Below are 22,123 nucleotides of genomic sequence, written 5' to 3' on the forward strand. Positions count from 1 at the left end.
GTGATTCAATGTTGTATAACAATGAAACTTCAAAACTTCCAAAGAGTAAATACTTTTTATAGACACTGTAAGTATTAAAATTTAAACATAATTCTGCTTAAAGTTGAAGATGATATTTGGATTGAATCAAAAACGTACAGGCATAACAGTGCTATAAAACTGATATTCATGTCACTGATATTAGTGTCATGCTCAAGTATTTTTTTGTAAGGAATCAATTAATTTTAAACTGCTGGAATTGTGCAGAGTTTATTAGTGGCACATGTTCTAGTGGTACAATTCTACAGGTTACTAAGCTACTGGATTCAATCTATTTTCAGTTAAAAAAAAAACAAAAATCATCACTAAAATTTAAAGACATTTTTACATTTGGCACCTAATTAGTCAACACAATGCTAATGAATAATGTGGATAGAAGATAAAATTATATCAGCATATTGTAGTCTTCTCTCAGGCTAGGATTTTGAATACACCAGGTAATTACTTACTACTCATGAAATAATTCTTTACACAACAACGTCCAAATTATTCTGTTAATATTTCAGTTTCAGTCTTATATGGTACATAGTTGACCCTTATTTGATGACTCCTCTCCAATTGCCTGATTCATGCAGCTTTTAAGGGTTTTGGAGTGCATCATTCAGTTAAAATATTCACAAGCAGTACAAGCATGAGCATCTTTCTATATTATTACTTATCCAATCAATGTAGCTGTATAATGGATTATGCTTTTGAGAATTCACCTGAAGAATGAGACTTAGCCTCGCACAATCATGCCTGCAAGTTATTAAGCACTTTTTTAGTTCTCCTCCATATTACATTGAAATAAAAATAAATGAATCAAAAAATATGTTTATTATCACCATAATAAAGGGGTACATCTACTATAGCATACAGTTAACATTTGTTAGTAATTGATAGTTATACCTTTGTATAGAAAATTCATTAATACTCATACCTCAGATGCGCCATTTATTAATCTTTCCCTCACCAATATGAACTTTACCAGGCACAAAGGAAGTTCAGTGGAAAATTATAAGTAGTCTAGGAAGCCCTTCACTTAAGACAGGTGAGATAGGCATCAGAGGAATTAAAAACATTCTTTCCATGGCCCATAATGTTTGTGAGGTAAATCATGTCTGTTTTGCTTTGTTTTATTCCTTTAATTCCGATTTAGAAGAGAGCTGACAGCAAAGGTTTTCTAACATAAACTTGGAGATAAGGATGGTAGCCAAAATACAAATGCTAGTGAGATAAAAGTGGTAGCAACTGAAAAATCACTTCACATAAAGATACACTAGTAAATTCAAATGGATTGGTAGCTTGCTCAGTAAAAGTTAACAAAAATAACCATGTTTTTAAGCTGATTGTTTCTACTGCTTTGGTTAAATGCAAATCATATATCAATATAATGTTTCAAAATGTGAAAGCTGAATGTCAGGCAAAAATAATACAGATTTGAAAAAATAACCATGTAATAGAATTCACAAGCTATTGCTAATTATCAGCTTCTATTAATGCTGTTATTAGTGGTAATGCTCACTGACTCAGATCCAATTTGCCAGTTGTTCCTGTTACCAAATCATTAGTATCAAATTAAGCATTAAACATTCTTCCCTCTTTAAAACTACATTCATCTAGTTCAGATTGTGTGAAAATCATCAGCCCATCCCAGCAACAAATGACAAAAAAGCAGGAACCATTCTGAATTAAATATTAGTCTACCCCGTGGCACATTCCCGAGCATAACCACAATAGGTTTTTGAAACATTTCTTCCTCTCCTTCTTAAAAGGCATTTTTGAACTTTAAAAAGTCTCAGCTCCATTTTTGGGTCCACTTGAGTTAGGGTTAGGCCCTTGTGGATGAGGACAATCCATTGGGCTTGAAATCAGAGTAGATGTGTTTTTTTTTAAAGCCTGCTCTGCTTTTTGTACTTTGTTGTGGTAGGAATCACAACAGCCTTACCAAAACAATGAAGAATGACTGTCTTAGTTCCTCACAACAAAATCATAAAACCAGTGCTTAGTACACAAGGTCAACGCTGTCAAGTTGTGGAGAAGTGGTGACTGATTGAGTAGTGGGCTGCTTGTGAATATTACCACAGATTAACACCCCAAAAATATCTAATATATAGTGTTAGTTCAGTTTGTGAAATGTACAGTTCAATGCTGAAAACCTGGGCAAAATTGTGTCAAAATTTGGGCAAAGGTCAGAAACCAAGCAGCAATTAATGATTCCAAATCAAACAAAGCAAATCTAAATCTAAATTTACCAAAGTTGTTTTCCTGAAATAATTTATCTCTGCCCAAAAAATATTTTCATGCTGTATGTGACCTTCCTTTTCAGCATAATTTAGCTGAGTTCCTAAATCAGTGCTAGCTCATAAAACTCACATTACATACTAAAATGAATGTGCATGTAGCCTATTCAACAGATGTGACAGATAATAAAACATGGCAATATCCCCAATGTGAGATAAGAACAAAATGGCAATTGGAAGGTTGCCGGTTCGAATCCTGTAAATGCCAATAAGGACTCTGCTCTGTTGGGCCCTTGAGCAAGGCCCTTAATCTGCAATTGCTGAGCACTTTGAGTACTGAGAAAAGCGCTATATAAATGCAAAGAATTATTATTATTATTATTAAAATCTAAACAATGAAAGAATAACATCATCTCTAAGGAGCAAAATAGCCACACTTAAAAACCACAGCTTGACAAAGAGGTTAATTTGTCTAGAACCTGACAAAAACATTGCTTGTTATGAAATATGTATGGGAAGTGCTTGCAATATTAAAACTGGGTGTGCCGGAACTGCTAAAAGTGTGCATACCCATATTACTGTATGCACATACCACATTCCTAAATTAATTTCTTCTGTTCAATGTACTCCCTCTAAATCCAATAGACCATAGAAGAAAAGGGCATAAGATGTCTACAACAGCAACATTTATTTTTATAGCGTATTTTCATACAAAGGATATAGCTCAAAGTGCTTCACACAACGTCTATGAAATAACTACAAGAAAAGAAAAATAAATTAGATGAGGAAAGACAATAATGAATAACAAAGAAAAAATAAATAAGGACTTGCATAACATAGATATATACTTAGTAGAAATCAAAATTTGCAGTGGTTCCAAGGCCAAAAGATCATTAGCCCCCACTGTGCATAATCAGATGCCCAGTCTATACTGCCCAGTCTATAAAAGATTTTGTACAGAGATGGAGGATGACAGGAGGATCTACAAAGGACAGAACACAGGATAGAAACTTACTTACTAGGGAGTGATAAAAATATAAAAAAATATCCATGTGGGTAAGCAGACAGTGGGTATGTAAAAGAGAGACCACATGACTTCAGCAAAGACTGAATTTAAAAAAAATAAAAGAGAGAAAGCAATATCCTACACGTGATGTAGGACTGAACACTCTGAGGCCATTTCTATTGTAAACACTGTCTATTGGTCATGTCACATTCCAGCAATTTTTAGTTGCACACTTCATTTATACAGTCGTAGCAAGTCAAAGGTAGCTACTCCATGATTGCTGGTCAAAGTTTTGCATATCCAGAAACTCACTTCACCAATTTGCAAACATCCCCAACAAAATCAAAGAGGTTTGATTATGTCTTAAGTCACAAGGGTGGGCTTGTGTGCATGTGAGAGCTGACAACCAATGAGTGCTCACCTTGAAGTACAATGCATGAAATACAGCTATAAAGAATAAGGAACATAGGCATTTAGACCTGATAAATGGAAGACAGACTCATCTGTTTGATGTTGCATGTTTTATGTGCAATGACAAAATGAAAAAAAAGAAATAAACGAGCCAAGATTGCTGTACCTGTAAAGCTGAAAGGGAACCAGTTATGTCAGACAACATGTTATAGGCTGTCAGAAAAAATGGTGAACTCGTGATACTTTGGAAATGTGAAACAGTGGTGGAAAGTTACATAGTCATCTAATTTGACATACCCTGTTATTTCTAGTCGTGCAGTATGACATATTCAAGAAGTCAGAAACTGGGGTCACCAAGTTTGACATCACCCCTGACAACAAGTCATGTAAAACCATAAAAATACATGAAATTCCAAGTTGACCAAATCTAATGTCTGCATTCAGTGAGTAATGGTTAGTCTCTCTCACTCTGATTTATGAATGGATTAATTTACTTTGGCAAACCAAACTGGAAATTTCAAACAGTGTGACCACCTGAAATCCACAAGCATGAGGCAAGTGTCTGCAAAGTGACATTTATTGCAACTGAGCAAAGTGACTTTTATGTTATTCAGTTACATCAGTATTTTATATAGGTATTTACATATAACAACCAGGCTGCTGAATGACACCTGCCCTACACAATGGATGTAACATATAAGTAACCATGGAGGGCACAATCTGACTTTTTTGTTAACTGTAAGAATGTTTCATGTTTTAAAGATGAGGTAGTTTAATTCACTGATCATGGGGCCACAGTTTGGCTGTGTATTGTATGTTGATCAGCACGTGCAAATTAGAATTTCATTATACTCTGTGCATGTTACAATAATGTAAACCTATTAACTGTGGTGTATGCAGACATGTGGAGAAGATTCACAATGAGCTAACAAAATTAATGAACAAAAACAAGTGAGAACTTTATTAATGAAACAAAGGAAAACATTATGCATGCCTCTTTCACCGATTCTTACACAAAGGTTCCCTTGCCCCCTTCCAATACCAAATCTGCATTACCATAATTATTACAAGTTGTAAATTGCAATGTTACTGGTTGTAGATGATACACAGCAAGGGTCCTCAAATGCATTTCTGTCGAGCTGCAGTGGCTGCAGGTTTTTGTTCCAATACAGTTTGTTAATTCAACGACAATTATTGCTGCTAAAGCAACTGCTGACTAAGCAACACTTTTGGGATTCATTTTACTTAACTTGCTTGTTAAGATTCCCAAACCTCTAATTGCTTCTAATAAACTTAAAAAGAAGCATTCACTGTTTTATCTGTTACCTGTTTTCTTAACCAACTGCCATTTAGCAAAGAAATAAATATATCAAAGAAATCTGCAGTTTATCATCTAACTCAGTCGTTCTCAACTTCAGACGAGGGCTTCTTTGTGGCTGCACATTTTCCTCTGAATTAATGTCTTATGTCTGTTATTCTATAATTTTTACATTTTGGTGTCAATTTATAAACTACAAATAAGAGTTTGCTATTTTTTATTGGAATGTAACAGGCATTTATATATGTTAATGGTTAAAAATGTGTTTTTTTAGTTTTCACCATTGTCATCATGACTTTCACTAGTCGTTTTACTTGTATTCAGGTTATTTGGGCTGTTATTTACTGTACGTGACTGCAGTCTATCAGTAACATTTCACCAGTTGCCTCTGCTGTTCATTATAGATCACTGTCCATTGAAAAAAAATAACAGGAAAATAATAAACACTTTTTTAAGTGTTTGAGTATAAGACAAAAAAGACCTGCTGATTAAAAAATGAGACCAATTAGAGGTAAAATGAGCCACAGACTGAAGTTGATTGGAATGAAAAAACCACTGAGGATCCCTGTACTAGAATAACAACTTTTGCTTAACATCAATGCAATTGCCATATAGTCTGCATCTCTTCATTTGTTGGGATTGCCCCCTTTCTTTCACTCACTGAAAGAACAAACACTGTCACACTCCTTTCTACTCTTTACTGGTCATTAAGCAGCTCTCACTTTTAATATCACTTTGATGTGTACCTGGAGAGCCCACTTGTGGCTACTGTAATCCTTTAAACCCATGCAGCTGGTGATGTGTGCTGCTTCTGCGGCAACAGTAGTGTCAGGCTGCCTACTGTTATGCTATCTTCATGGTCAATGGGATATTACGGATTACTGGTTGAAATCCGGGGCTTTGAAATGCAAATCCAGCAACAGTGGATTAGAAGTTGTGTATACTGTTACAGAAATACCTTCAATGTGGTAACTGTAAGTTTTTTTATACACCAAGTGGTGCAACTTGGACATATCACCAATGATGAACCCAGGGTCATAAGGTGTTTTGGGTCTTAGATCATCAGACAACTTCACCTGGGCAACCCAGCTAGGGGTGATCAGTCCCCAGCTTCTGTCCAAGTAGCGTGCTACACCATGGATCAACCCTCTTGAACCACAACCACCTTGATGCTTTTTCTGTAGAGTCTATGATGTTCTTGGTGGCTCTTCTTTCCTGCAACCACGTAATGCCAAGGAAACTGAGTGCCCGATGTAGAGACTGACCAACAAATCCCCTGCAGCCTACCTCATTGGGTCTTCCACCCATGCCGTCAACATTCCTCTACAAGCTTGAAGTATTTTGCCTTCTTGCACTCATGTGCCTCCTCTTTCCAGTTTTCCCAAGGAACAGTGAGTTCCATGCAATGCGTTCTGGAAACTTCAAACTATTTTCATAAGTTAGCCTTCAGCTGCAAGTGTTGATGACTGAAGAGACAGTAGACAGCACAGAGAAAAAGCAACTGGGGCAGTGAGGGCCAGCATCTCATACTGCAGCTCCTGTGAGGTTGCACCCTTATAAAGCTACAGAAAGCCCTTTTGAAAGATACCCCCTGGGGTGGCTGAAGGGGGGGCGGGCAGTATGAGCATCCCAGATGGACAGATTTTCCGGTATTGAATATGGGCAATCGGCAATGAGAGCAACCTGTTTTTATTATTATTTACAATAATTTGAGGGATCTGAGAATCCACCAGACCAAGATGTACTGCATAAGTAGTAAGCAAATGCAGCAATGTGCAGAGTCAGTGGCCTGCACTATACCTGGTGAGATGGAGGCTGGGCAGGGCCTGGATGTAGCTCACAGTGCTCAGAACCTCCAAGCTGCACATGCAGCACCTAGCAGATGATCTGAACATTGTTGGATCTTGTGGCCTGCTGCAGGCAAGGAGACTGAGTGGAGCTATTTTGATGAGGGTATTGACACTGCCCTTGAAGCTTCATCAAGAGGGGAAGTGGATCAGCGACTCCAGTGGATGTGTACTCTGATTATCAGAATCGGCACAGAGAGATGCAGCGTTAAACAACCAAAAGCAAATAACAACACAGCCAGGCCAAATTACGATTAAGATCACCCAACCTGGGAAAGAACTAAATTCTTTTAAGACATCAATACAGGAACACGTGAGAGGAGGACAAACCAGTGCTTACAGAACTCCACAACATTCTAAGATGGAAGCTAATCTCTTTCAGACGTGCCGAGTGGCACAGGAGAAGGGGCAGAGAGAGGGCTCACAAGCAAACTGCCTTTGGATTCACTAAGGAGCTGCTTAGGTATAAGCAGAGTGGAACCCTTGCATGCCCAGAAGAAGATATCAACTGTTACCTCAGAACTAGCCCATTCTAAAAAGCTATTCACTCCACCTGAGCCCTCTATCCAGTTTAACATTAAGGAGCACACCCTGGAAGAAGTCAGGAACGTGGTCAAAGCAGCAAGGACTAGATCAGCCCCAGGGCCAAGTGGAGTGTTATTAAAAGTGTATAAGCATTGCCCGAGAATCCTGGAGAGACTGTAAAGACTCATCAGGGTAGTGTGGCTGAGAGGGAAAACAGCCAAGTAGTGGAGATATGCAGAGGGTGTCTGGATACCAAAGAAGGTGAATGCAGATGATATCACACAGTTTTGCTCCATCTCTCTGCTCAGTGTTGAAGGTAAAGTCTTCTTCAAGATTCTTACTAGTTGTCTAACAGTGAATCTCCTGAAGAATTCCTATATTGACACAGTCCCAGGCATTCTCCACACCACCATCCATACCAGGGTGGTCATGAACACTGCTCTCCTTGTCTTATGTCTCTTGAAATTGGTCTCTGCTCAAGGAATAGTCATTTGGTGATTATATAGACTGGTCTGCCAGTGTACTGTTTGTACCAAATGTCCACACAAAAAAAATGTTGTAGAACATCTCAGAAGAAGAATCCTCAATCGGACACAGTGGTCATGCAAGGTAAAGAGGTGAACTTATCTTGTAAACATATTTCACAGCAGTCTGAAATTTCATTAAAAAATTGAAAGGCATCATAAAAAGTATAGCATTGATAATACTTTGTTTCAAAGATTAAACCATTCAATACCAACAAACCCATACTGCAAAACTTGTACAGGTTCTACATTAAAAGCACCATGTGCTTCAATTTCATCTGTTGGTTCTCATCCATTATACAGGATGATTAAAAAAGTACTAAACATTTTCAAAAAATAATTGTTCAGTGTCTATCACATGAACATATAAAAGGCCAGATTCTGGCACTTGTAGAAATGAAGGAGTGCACTTACAAAGTAGTGTCAACCATTGATAGGAATATGCTACAAAGTGTCTGGGATGAATCAGACTACAGAATTGAAATGTACAGTACATTGTGAGATAATAAGACACATTTTGAGCAGTTCTATGGTTAAGAAAAAGTGAGAGCTTATCTAAAAATTGATTTAGACTACTTTTTCCTATTACTGAGTAATAGATTTATGAAAGTGTTAAATTATTTTTTAATGATCCTTTTACTTAACAAGAACTGATTTCAAATAACAGCACCTCTAAAAACCACTGGCATGTTTCACAGAGATTCTTTATTCTATCAACAGCAGGCTTCCCTTGTAAGTAACTTAACACCCTGCAAAGTGTATACCTAACATATGTAAATCTTTTTTGTGCTAGAGGCCTTTAGACATACTTCATTTTACTTAATTTTAGCTGACTTGCCTCTTAAGATTCAGAACTCTTAGTTGTTTGTTTTTTCCTTAACCAGCAACCGAACCGCGAGATGTGAAGTGAGCCAAAAGATGTCCTGCTGACTTCATCCCATTTGCACCTGTCTCCATCAATATATGTTTATATAAATCTGTAGAAATTAGGTTTAGCTGGGAGTTGTGAGCTTTTGGGCTTAATAGCTTATCCTCAACAAAATTGTTCCAAAATCCAAATGGAACACTTTAAGTTTAGAATCTGTTGACAACTGCCAATAAGGAGGGGAAGACACTGACAGGTAAACAATTTGGAAAAAAACATGTAAGTATACTGCTAAAAAAATACACTGGTGAATTCCCTTTAGCTACAATATTGTATGGGCAACTGCACACAGTTTAAAACAAATAAAAGTATAAAAAGAGATGAAGAGGACTGTATCTTTAGATTTTAACTTTAATTATATGACAAATACTACAACTGCTCCCAACTTTTAGGGGATAAACCTTTAGTGTTTCTCTACAGACAACAGCTCCTCTTCTTTTCAAAAACATCATAGCTTGATGTTAACTAATTCCACCCTGCCAGGAGAGGGCTATATGCAACATACAATCCTCTGTTTCTAAATAAGTAGTAAAAAAAAGCACTTGGTCAAATTATATTTTCTAATGTTCATGTCAAAGTATTGTCATAAACTATGATTATTCTTATGCTACATACAGTATATTAAGTAATTCATTTATTCATTATTATTCAAATACTGACGAAGGAGATTCAAACTATAGGACACATATCTGTCGATATGAACAAACAATACATCTATGACAACTTATGGCTGCTTTTCTATCAGTCATTTTCACCCGGAAAAGCACAACAATATATGTAGCAGGCTTTTGCTCTGCAAAACAACACAGTGAAGGTCAACCCATTAAATACAACATTCTCAAAGTTGATATAAACAAAACCAGAGGGCCTAGGATCCAAATTACTCCCCAGCTCATTCCATTATTGGGAATTCTTAGCACGACACTGTAGTTATGTTGCAAAATATAAAATCATGGAATAGAACATAAAAGTAACAATATTACAAATGTCAAATGTATATAGTATAATTTGGTCAACATTAGTCATAGAGTGCCAGCTTTTATCATCTTTTACCATTATATTCCATATTTAAATATTTCAACCATTAAATAATTTAATTAAACTTACTTAATCCAATTTCATGATAAAATATGCCACTGTAGCACACAAAAGCATCTTCAATAAATGTCATGTGCAACTGCAACAATAAAAAGTGTAACCTATACACACACAAGTAACTTTACCAGCAAAATGTTCCAACTAATGACCTGAACGTGTAGGAAAAAAGCTCATTTAATTTACCATGCAAGAGATTTGACAAGTAGTCTATTCTTTTTACACTGTATAAACCTGCACATACTCCATTGTGCAATTACACACTCTTCTTATTAAATATGTGATTAGTTTAATAATAGCTGCATTAGACACAGACGCAGCTAGAAAAAAGCGCCCATCCCTGCTTTATATGTATGATTATTAAACGAAATGAAGTATGAAATACTATAAACATTTTACACTATTGTTTGAATGTTTAACTGGGATTATCTTTAATCACACTTGAACTTCTGTTACACATTCACTATTGTAGAAGCTCATAGAATGATGTTTACAATTACAACTTCGGGAGAAAACCACAGCTATTTAAAGACCAAAAATGAATAAAAGATAAAAAGCATTCCTCAGCTTTACAGTATGTATCTGTATTACCACCACTGGTAACTTTTACATATTGAACTAAGTATTAACTTCCAAAATTAAATAACATGACTCATTAAACCTGACAGCTAACAACAGTTTAATATAAACACAAATGCACATTATATATATATACATATATAGATATAGCAATGTGGTCACTTACCTCACAAAGGTAGCAGAACAACCTTGATTTCCCACCATATTTCCGGCGGAATCCCTGTATTCCTCGCTTCTATTCCAAGGCTCAGCCACAGTGGAAAATGGTAATAATTTAAAAATAGGCTTCTGATCTTGCTGTTGCTGTAAATTCATCAATGATGAACTGGTCACTCCAAAGTGATAGGTCTGCCCCCCTGAAGTGCTCACACCACAAACAGATATGGGTGAATTCAGAGGGCTGGACCTATCAGGGGTCAGATTGCTTATTTGGCAGTAGCTGGTAGTAGCCATCTCTTGTTTGATCACCCCAGGTGTGAACAAATGAATATAGCCATCTTTTTCTATTTTCACAGATGGACTTGATGAACTGGGAAGTGAAACCCCTGTGATGTTATTGCCATTGCTCACAAAAGGTTTGCAGTCTTTTCCAACTGGTAAATCTGTAAGAAAAGGGTCCTCTGCAACTAGTGGAGAGAGCAAAGCATTATCATCCCCTTCATAAAAAGCATTTAAGTTCCAAGGGCTGCCATTCATCTCAGTTTTAGGGGAAATGGGCAAGTCAAGATCCTGGAGTATGTCAAGGGTATTTTGGTCATCAAAAATCCTCTGATTAGAATCAGAGTCTTTCCCAAAGGTATCTAGGTCCAAAGGGAATCCGCTTTTATCCATTCCTGTTAAATCGTCTGCTTTATGGAAAAAGCTGCCAGCTCCAACCTCTAATAACCCTGAGTCGCCTGATGACCTGTTCAGTTTTGCAATACTCTCATCCAAAAGACTGAAATTAGTTTCTCCTGAACTGAAATTGCTGGGAACAAGCAGTGGCTGGTTTTCCATATTTCCTGTTACTTTTAAATCAGAATCCTCCAGGAACAGTCCCATGGAAGCTGATACAGCGGTGCTCAGTTCAGGGGTTGAGGCTTTACTACCTATTCCATTCAGTATATCACCACTAACAGACTGCTGCTGGGAACTGGTCTGAGACAGAGTTACCTCTGTGGAGGATGACATTATTACAGTGCCCCTTTTCAAAGCTGTATGTTCCCAGGTCGGTCACAACAGTACTCAGATATTTATTTCCTCAAATTTCCTTGAAGCCGTCTCAGTCCAAAATTTGCAGGAGAAGAATCTGAATCTGTAACAAAATGTAGGCAGAATACAGTGAACCTTAAGCACTCATATGGCCTTTTTGTGAAGTATAATTACTCGGTTTATCAAAGAAACATTTGAAAGCATGTAAGCCTCTCAAAATGTGCAAAAACGATAGGAGAAAACACCAAAAGCAGTGATCTTCAATGTATCTTTGCACTTTAAACAGAAACATTAATAGTGAAGACTGTCTGTTTTAAATTAAGGTAAAATGACTTTCCATTAATGATAAAACACAGAGAAGTCATCCTTTCCATTTGGCATTTTCTTGATAGTTCATCTGGACACACATTAGACAATCTTATATGCAAAATATAAACAAAAACTGCACAAAAACAGAGATTGTAACTTAACTTAGACACACATTAGACAATCTTATATGCAAAATATAAACAAAAACTGCACAAAAACTGAGATTGTAACTTAAATCTTTTTTTTATATTCACCTCAGATAAATATTCTCTACTCTGTTTCTCTCATTAAACAAATACATTGATCATTACTATTAACCAGATGGTATGTATCATATTAATTACTGGGCAGAAAGGTAGTGTTGGCAATAGCACTACAATTTTACAGAACTTCGTGCTTGGTTTGATTTATGACTGGTGTGCTTTTTGTATGGAATTCTGAATTTGTACATTCTTCTGATATGTTTGGGTGAGTTCTCAAGGGGATTCAGGTTCCTTCAGTCACCCTAAAGATGTGCTTTTTTGGTTAAGTGACATTTCTAAATTGCCACAATGAGAGTGCAGCTTCTGTTAGGCTAGTTTTCAATACTGGATTGGTCCCTGTCTTGCATTCACTGCATTCTAGGATAGGGTCAAACTTTCAATTCATGTGTACTGGAAAAAGCTGTTTCAGACTATGCAAATAAAGTAAGACATAATTGTAAGTTTATGTATGTCTTGTTTAATGTAAACTGTGTATTATCATATTGTATATGTTTAACTACCCATATTGTTTGATTAGCCAAACCAATCTTGTAAATGACCATCCAAACTAATTAGGACCATTCTACTATATTCTAATTTTTATTACACCTTTTGTTTCTAATGGATTGTGAAGCAAGTAACATTCATACAATTATTAAAATGTGACTTCAAAAAATATATATAAAAAATAAATACATTGCATCAAAAAAATTGAAAAAGATAACAGTACAATCTGTTTTCAAAATGTACCTATAGTACTACAGAGACAACAGATGTGAACACAATTATCTGTGATCTAATCAATGTAAACAAATGTTAAAACTGACCTTACATTCTACTTACTAACCACATTTTGATAGTTCCTTACACATTCTCTTTTATTCACTACAGCAAGTATTTTAACTCTTTTTTTATTTATTAATTTTATTGTAATCATTCCATACAAATAGATCAATTTATAACAAAAAAAAAAATTGCAGACAAGTATTTTAACTCTTAGATATACACATAGATTACTTTATTTATCCCCAAGATGAAATTAGAACTTTACAGCTCTTCCATTCAGCATTCAGAGATTTTACAATAATTTCTTTAAAAAAATAAAACCCCCACCACTGCACCCTATCTATACTCACTACTTCTGTTGTTATCAACAGCTAGAATATGATAAATTAATTCTGCCATAATTATTTCCCAAAGGACAAGTGTGATATTGTGGACAACCCATAACATAGAACTTCACACTTTTAAATAAATTAATATAACATGTGCAAAACTGTCACCATTTATTCAATACTTTCAAGTTTTTAGATTTTAACAATTTTTCAAGGGTTGCCCTAATTCTTTACTATTATTACTTCCATTGTTTTAAAAACCCATTTGTGATGAACCATTCTAAGATTTTGTGTGTTGTATCAAACCTCATGATTAAAACAAGTCACCGAAAATAAAAGATGATGCCTCTACTGCGGCAACTTTAGTATTCACAAAACACTCTACCATCTGTTTTCTGAACCTCCATTTTCATTCATCAGCTAGAGACAGAACCACACATAAATCTCAGCAATGCCAAATGTATACCTGAGTTTAAGATAATGAAGTAAAAAGCAAACGATATCACATCCTTACTTAATTAAATGGTCCTCTAAATGACCTTTAAATAAACCAATTAAACAGTACTAGTTTTATTTTCTGTACTTCTTTCTTACTTAAAACTATGCAATAATGTACAGCCCCTTGCAAAAAATATGTAATCACTACTCTTTGAGGATGTTCATTCAGTTGATTTACTTAAGTTACAAAAAAACAAATCACAGATATGACACAAAACTATTCTGTTTAACAGCTGAATATTCAGCGTTATAAAACATACCTCAAAAAATGAAATGAAATTGTTGTAATTAATTGCAAGTTATTTGTTGAGACCAAATAGAGGAAAAAATTATGGAATTACTCAACAATGAAAAAAAACGTATGGAATCATTAACCCAAAAAATTACAGTTAGTACTTTGTTGCACCTCCTCTGGCTTTTATGACAGCTTGAATTCTTTGAGGCATGGACTTCATTAATGAAAAACAATATTCTTCATCATGTCATTGAGTTAATATGCCTTTCCTGAAGAACAGTTTTAACGCTCTTTGCTCAGTGGTAAGATGCATTATCATCCTGAAAAAAGTCTTCATAATCACCAAATCTACTTTTGAATGATGTAATGAGAAAGTGTCCAAAATGTAAATGTACACCTGTGCATTTACTATAAAGGTGATGCTTGCCATCTCCCCATGTCCTTTAGCTGACATGCAATCCCATATTATCAGTGAGTGTGAAAATTTGCTTGTTTTCTTCAGGCAGTCATCTTTATATCTTTAATTGGAATGTCACCAAACAAAAGTTCCAGCATCATCTCCTTGGCCAATCCAGATTCATGATTCATCCCTGAATAAATTACTTTCTTCCACTCATTCACAGACCATGACTGCTTCTGTTTAGCCCACTGCTTTTTTTACCCCATTTTCCAGGCAAATTGCTTTGAGTTTTCTGTCCTGACACTTTGACATCTTCCTTGGTCTCTGTGTTTCCCTTTTCTAACTTTCCCATTTAGTGTGTACTTGCTCCAAATTTACTGTGTGTTTAATTACCTTCTTGAAGGAGTTTTATAATCCTTTCCATTGTTTCAACTGACCACTCTCTTGCTGGGGCCATGTTTCCTGCCACTCAGCCTGGTGCAACAGCTCATTAAGGTCTGCAAATACTTATTTTTAACTGCAGACTAATTGGCCTATTTACACTTGTACAGGTATTTGTTTTAGAAATGCAAATTTCCAGGTGATGCCATAAGATTTTCCTCATCGTTGACTGATTCCATACTTTTTTCCTTTATTTGGTCTGAACAAAAAACGTGCCATTAACATTTGATTTTTTGAGGTATTTTCTTACAATGCCAGAATGTTCACCTGTTTAATAAAACAGTTTTGTATCATATCTGTGATTTGTTTTTTTGCAACAAAGTAAATCAGCTGAATGATCATCCTCCAAGACAAGTGATTCTATAAATTTTGCCAGGGATTGTAATTGAACAATACCTGCCTATGGAAGTATGTGAACAATACCTAAACATAACTAATGTAAATGTAATAAATGCACTTACATAAAGTGAATCAAAAAAACCTATAGTGATCATGCATTCATTTAGGAAGCCACTTAATCCTGTAATAGTGCCCATTCCAACATTACTGGATTCAAAGTACAAACCAGCCCAGGATGCAGGTGAGGATGAAAATCTGAATGGAGGGGTGCATGAAAAGTCACAACTTGCTAGTTTAGAGTCACAAATTAAGGTATCCTTGATTTCTGTGACATGTAGAAAAAACACTGCGGTAGCCCAAAAAAGTAGGCACATATGTGAAAAACACACAAATTCCACATAGACGACAACTAAAATTCAAAGCCAGCACAATTTAGCAATAATGGCATCTCATATAAATAGGCAGTGTGGTTTTGTGTTTAAAAGTTTGGACTTCAAAAACTGAAGCTGTGATTTCATATCTCACTACTAAAATTGTGTGACCATGAATGCGCAAGACACTTCACCTGCATATGCTCCAATAGGAAAAAAACAAAGGAAATGTAACCAAATGTATCTCAAATGTTGAAGTTGTCTTGGATAAGGGTGTCATCCAAATAAGTAAATAATAATAAATATACATATGTATTTAAATGTACCAATACTAAACATATCACCCCATCAAATTAATCCTGCTTTATCTTTCTTATAAAAAGATATATATTTATATATTTTATCTCAGTTTATTGCTCTTCAGAAATATAATTTTTTTCCACAAGCTTTGGGTCACTGAGGGACAAGTCTATCCAGACAGTTCACCATAGTACCGAGCACAAGTTAGGTATATCAATATACTGTTCCTCTATATAAGGACAGCAAGTATTCTTATAATATTTTTTGCAGTTAACTCGACTTGAGTTCATCTACATGTTGTAACCCATATGCTGCTCCTATTCCATCGGCCTAATATTTTACCTTCTTATTGTTATATTTAAATGCTATAACTGTAAATTTAATATATTGATGTAAAATATAATTTCTCATTCATTTACACATGAAACTAAACACCTGATTATGTATGTGCGTCCACTTCCTCTTTCAAACATAAACACAAAATGAACACCTTAATTTCCATTTTTGCTCCGTATCACAATCTCTGTTGAAATACGCAAATAATTCCCCAGATTGTTCACATTCTGCATATTTAACTTGTCAGCTCTTCGAGATCTTAAAATGAAATGATTGAGCGGTACGAGATTTAAGCAACCTACAAAAAAAATCTACATATACCTGCAAATTGCAGAAACCAAGTCCGCACACAAAAATAAAAGTCATTTTTCTCCCAAAGCCTCTAGATACTTTTCTACAAATACTTATTTGTTGCCTTAACATTGATACTTGTAGCTACATACCACTTACATCTAAACGTGCACAACAACTGTGTGCAACTATATATGACCTCTTCAAGCCTTCCCAGTATCTTACTAATACATTTCTCAATTTATGTACGCAACATGGCTTAGAAAACTTGTCTGGTCTTAACGTTTATCGACCCTGAAGTTTACTCTGAATAGTACGTTGTGTACTAAGCAATATTAAACTGCCGTGCTTTCTTCAGATCCCAGTACTTTTCCGACATCTGGCTGAGCTGGCATTACTTAAAAGTTTATGGCACGCAGCATGTTGTTTTTTCACATGACAGTCGCAGGGAAATCCTCGAGGAGCATGTCGCCTCTGTTATGCCCTGCACACGCTCACCCACACCCAGTCAAAGTTGGAGCTTTTTTTTTTTTCCTCCGCCAAATGGCTCTTTTAAGAGTTCACTTTCAAGTTGTGACGCTCTCCCCCACGCTCGGTACGAGGGTCGCGTCGCCGGGTTTGCCCACCTTACCGTTCAGAGTGGCTGCGTGCGTGTCACCCAGCTGGCATGTCTCTTAAAACTCAATGTCATCACACGGTCGACTCGGACAGGATGGCACGAGGAGGCTCTTTCGCTTTCCAGGCGCTGTTTTGCTTAAACGCTCATTTTCTTCGCGTCTCCTTCCCTGTCCTCCGTGAAAATGGAATCGTCTCGAGTCAGGCGGCTCGGTACAGTCGTGATTGCACGGTCTTGCCACAGAAGAGATAAGTCGCTGGGGAGTGGAGTGGGGGGGTGGTGTCAGTAGAGTGGGGCGCCGAAACCAGTTTAATCCGCCATATAAAACACTCAAAATGGTGCTTCCTATTGCAACTCCCTATGTATACATAACATAACCCAAGCAGCCCCAGCAGTGCAACCTGTTGGCAGTGTGCAGCTACTGCATTTGCAACTTCCTCGGTGAGGAGAAAAAAAAACTGTACAGCCCACTCTTCCTTACTTCCCCACCACCATTTAGAGAAATAACAACGCAATAACAAAAAAAATAAGTAAGGGGGCGTGTCGCGCCTTCGCAAAGCCACATGCGTGTCACCCAAGATAGGCGCGACTCTGCCGGGCTCATACCGGCAAGGCGAGTTCGCGGCTACCGGTGCAGTCATTGCTGCGAACGCGAGCCCCGCAGACGTCACGTGCGTCTCGCGCTCTAAATAACAAACACCAATGAGGCGCAAGGTGACGCTTAAAATGAGCTCGACAGACAGAAACAGACGTAAGAAAACTGACACACCAACCTGCCCTGTGACGTAAGGCATGCCTCCGCCAGCGATGAAAAGCTATAGAGTAAGAGCCGCGCAAACGATTCCAACAAAGTTGCCTTTTTCTTTTTTTGGGACAGCTGTCCGCCACGCCGCCGGTTCCTCCGGTCCAGGTGTTGGCAGTTCGGTAACAAAACGCTTTTCGGCTCCTTTACCCCTCGTTTCCCAATATGTGCAGACCTGCAGATGACAATCCAAAACCGCACGGGACGCTTTTCTTGAATTACTTACTTGGAAAGCGCAGTCATTTCAAACGTTGGCAACTTAAAAAAAAACTGAAGACTCGCAAATGAATGTGAAGGACTGGGAACATTTAAAAACTGATGGTTTCTTCCACAGCTCCTTCCTCGAAAATAGGAGATCCCAAGCTCACAGACGATTTTTTTTGACAGTTGAATGGTGACGTAGTCGTGTTTATAATCCTTGCAAAGTTGAGGCGCAAGTTTCAAGGTAGGTTGCAATGACAATCTCTGACGCAGTACAGATAGCAGAAGAAAATGCGCAGCTGCCGTTCGGAGTGGCGAGGGCTAATGATAACGCCTGACTGGAACAACTGAGAATGCGTCCGGTCACCTTCTGGGGACGGTTTTCTGACTTGCTCCTATGTGCGAGGCCTTCTTTGAGGATGCGACACAAATGCGATCGAGTCGGACGCCATGAAAACGGAAACCAACCGAGACACGAAATCGCGGCCGACAGACTTTGAACTGCGGCTTTGCGGCTAGCGCCTGCCAGCTTTCAGCCGACGCTGACATGCGCAAAGAGGGCGCCGCGAAGGGCGCTATTCCGTCAGGCTGAGTATCATCTGCAAGACATGGCAAATAGCACTGCTCCTTGAAGAGGGTGAGCTGTACATATATGTCGGATATATACAGGGTGAGCTTTACAGGCAGTCATTAGTTAAACGTGTATAGGATAGAGCCATACTAGCACCTGGCGTGTATGAAGGGCATTTCGGCTAGTGCCACAACATCCACAAGTCAGGGCATGTAAACGCATAGATATAGCTATGTGAGCAACTGAAATTTTTCGGTTCGTAAATGTATCACCCACCTTGTGATGGATTGGCGCCCCATCTTGGACTTCTTCCTTATTTGCCCCATAGCTGAAATGCATTATACGGATATGATAATGTTCTGTTATTAATGTATCACAGTTTTGTTTAGAAAAAAAAAGTCAAGTATTGCGAGGAAATGCCATATGGTCTGCTTTACGAAGCAATGACATGGAACTTGAGCCCCAGGTTTGATTACAAGATGTTTCTACCCTAGGGTTTCTTCGCTCGAATACAAGAATGACACTGATGTTTCTGACCTGAGATTTCCTCGCACATTCCAAACATATATTAACAGATGCTTTGAAGACTGACATTCTGCATGAGATGTTACACTGTTACGGTGGCTATTGACACAACGTAGCCCATGACCCTTTTGAAGTTAAAATAAAATTGCAGATAGATGGCATGGAAACTTATTCAGTACTTTATATCAGATCATCTATCTATCTATCTATGTCTGTCTGTCTTACACAGAAAATACAGCCTACTGTTCCATCCCTATATATTAATAATTGAAACAAAATCAATCAATAGTTTGATAATGTTCTTTATATTTCATTTTTTCTAATCCTATTTATCATAAGTCCGAGCTCGTCTTATTTATAATAAAGACGCTTAATGTATAATACCATGCTTTCTTATGCAATTGTTATTTGAACCCCCTTTAACTGGAAGCAATCCATTACACGCCAAAATGCAACGCTATTTAATTTAATTGCGGTGTGTTCTATCGATCGTATAAGCACACAATGTCTGCGTTTTCCAGGTTACTTCTGTGTACCAGTGCGATGTCGGTTTACTACCGAAACCTGCGCGTCTTAAACTGGAGAGTTCATTTTAGGAGTCCAGCATGTGCATGAGGCGCCACATCCTCTGGATTCATGTTAACAGTTCATGGCGCTATACACAGTCCTTCCACATGCGCTGACCTGATAACGTTAACGGTAAAATAATATACATATTGTTAAAATTGATTAGAAGGTAACGATTAATACTTCGACCATAATGCTACTTTTGCAAATACAGAGTAAGGCATCTTTAAAAAGTGAAGGCATTGGTAAATCTACACAATTTATCCAAGGATAATGAATTACTAACATTCTACTTACAGCATGTGGCAAGGTGTCCCCCTCATCCGCATCACATACACACCTTTGCCCAGGTGTGCCAATAAAACCAAAGTGAACTCGAAAAGATTGAGCGATGCCCTTGGGGGGGGGGACTTAACCGCGTGACGTAGAGGAAGAGTGGTCAGTCTGATTGGATGCCAGTGGCATCACCCTGCCTTCCATCCGAGTCATTTGTTATCGCGGGAAAATCTTCCTGACTATTCCCATGGCCAAAAAAAGTCATAATTTTTTCCTAGATATTTTGTAATATCACAGTCTGTTCCTGGAATGACGACCACTCGAACGTTCAGGTTAATTTCAGAGTGGCAATCTTGATCTGTAACTGTTATCGCACTCAAGGAATACAGATAATATCTGCGTCTAGTAATTTACATTATCCGATTCGTTTTTACAAAATGAAATGACGACAAACATAAATGACAGGTTACACTACATAGCGGCACCGAATGTTACATTATAATTCTGGGAAAAGCCATATACTGTACCTATGCTAGTAGAGACTGCATCCATTCATTAACCCCTGTAGCGACCTCCGTCTTTTAGATATCGTGTTAATCTCTCCGTATATGGGTTTATGTTAAGTAATGGTAACAAAAACATCTGGATAGGCAGACACTGAACAACAGATGGCGTTCATTATACAGTAGACAGTCGTCTTCAGGAGCGGTAGGAGTAGGCTGGACAAGAATGCACAGAACGTGTCAGGTGCGTCTCCGTTTTTATCACACTTAACTCGTCCGTTAACTTGATTATCTTTAGTTTTTGAAGGAAAATTTGCCTAGAACACCGATACAGTACTGTATACAACTTGAATTGAAAATGCTGAAGATAGGTGAAAACATAATGGTTATTTATAAATGACAAAATCTTAACAAATAGTTATTTTCAATGTGTAACTAATTATTTACATTTCTTTTATATATGGTTTTGTCAGCAGTACGTCAAAGAAAGTACAGTAGACTCACATTGTTAATTATGTAAATTGTCAAGCTTTGTTGGAGATATAATTTTATTCGCTTCTAAAGCATCTTTCTTTCATTGATTGCTTTCTACTGTTTGTAAAAAGTGTGATGCGTTTCTTTTCCATATATTTATTTTCTGTATTCAGTATTATAATAGCGTGTGGAAATGTGCCGTGGCACCTTTGTACTTATGACGCATCGCAGGATTAATCAGTCTCTTGCAGAGGATACACAACAGTAGTTAGTTACACATATTCTAAGTAAGATACCGAAAGAAATGTGTGTGTGTGACCAAGAGAAAAATGTGCAGATTCCTCACAGAAAACTTGCAGTTCAGTAAATGTTAATTAATAAATAAAACACTTTATAGTCCGGGTCCCCTGTGACTCAGAACTGTGTTAAAACCAAAGGTTGGATAAAACATTTATACCTGAACAACTGTATACCTTTTATGAAAATAGAAATGCATTGAGTTTGTTTTTTTTATGTCATAATTTGGTGGTGTCCAAAATTATGGTAAATCAGTATTCAATGTCACACTGGGTTCATTTTCAATTTATCCGACAACATTTAAGCCTTTTTGTATACAAGATTTAAAATGTAACTTGTAACTTGAAAGATCTTTCTTTCTTTCTTTGCCACTTTATAAAGCCATCAAGTCTAAGATTGTCTTTTGCAAATGCAGAAGGCATCCTGGGCTCAGTTCAGTATCAACGAGGCAACCAGAGTCTATCCTGTCATATTAAGATTGTCTTTTTAAATCAGTTTAAGAAAGTTAAAAGGCAATCCTACTTACTATACTGGAACATGGAATCATTTAAGTGTGCGTACAAGTTTTTTTGTATTTTTGCAGTGTATGTAGTTAGATGTGAGAAACTATTTTATCCTGTTTTAAAAGACTGCTAACACAACCAAGACCAAGGCACTGCAATTGATTTTTTTTCAAAGAAGTAACTTTTCAGGGTTTAGCCTAATTTCTTGAGGCAAAGCAGGCTCTACAGA

The 22,123-nt window shown here is 37.1% G+C and overlaps 1 protein-coding gene across 4 annotated transcripts in view; it reads right to left on the minus strand.

The window, feature by feature from the left end:
* The window catches only part of nr3c1 (nuclear receptor subfamily 3, group C, member 1 (glucocorticoid receptor)), a 163,695-nt gene extending 143,509 nt beyond the window's left edge, over positions 1 to 20,186 (minus strand). Inside the window, exons 1-2 of one of the 4 annotated variants that reach the window (XM_051933468.1) lie at positions 20,139 to 20,186; positions 10,658 to 11,785 (exon numbers count right to left, since the gene is read on the minus strand). In XM_051933468.1, coding sequence (XP_051789428.1) covers positions 10,658 to 11,661 — 1,004 coding nt within the window. In that variant the 5' untranslated portion in view covers positions 11,662 to 11,785; positions 20,139 to 20,186. The other 3 variants (XM_028812774.2, XM_028812777.2, XM_028812775.2) reach the window with 3 other exon arrangements.
* Between the last annotated feature and the right edge of the window lie 1,937 nt (positions 20,187 to 22,123).

The sequence above is a fragment of the Erpetoichthys calabaricus genome, chromosome 11, assembly GCF_900747795.2.
Source record: "Erpetoichthys calabaricus chromosome 11, fErpCal1.3, whole genome shotgun sequence".
NCBI lineage: Eukaryota > Metazoa > Chordata > Cladistia > Polypteriformes > Polypteridae > Erpetoichthys > Erpetoichthys calabaricus.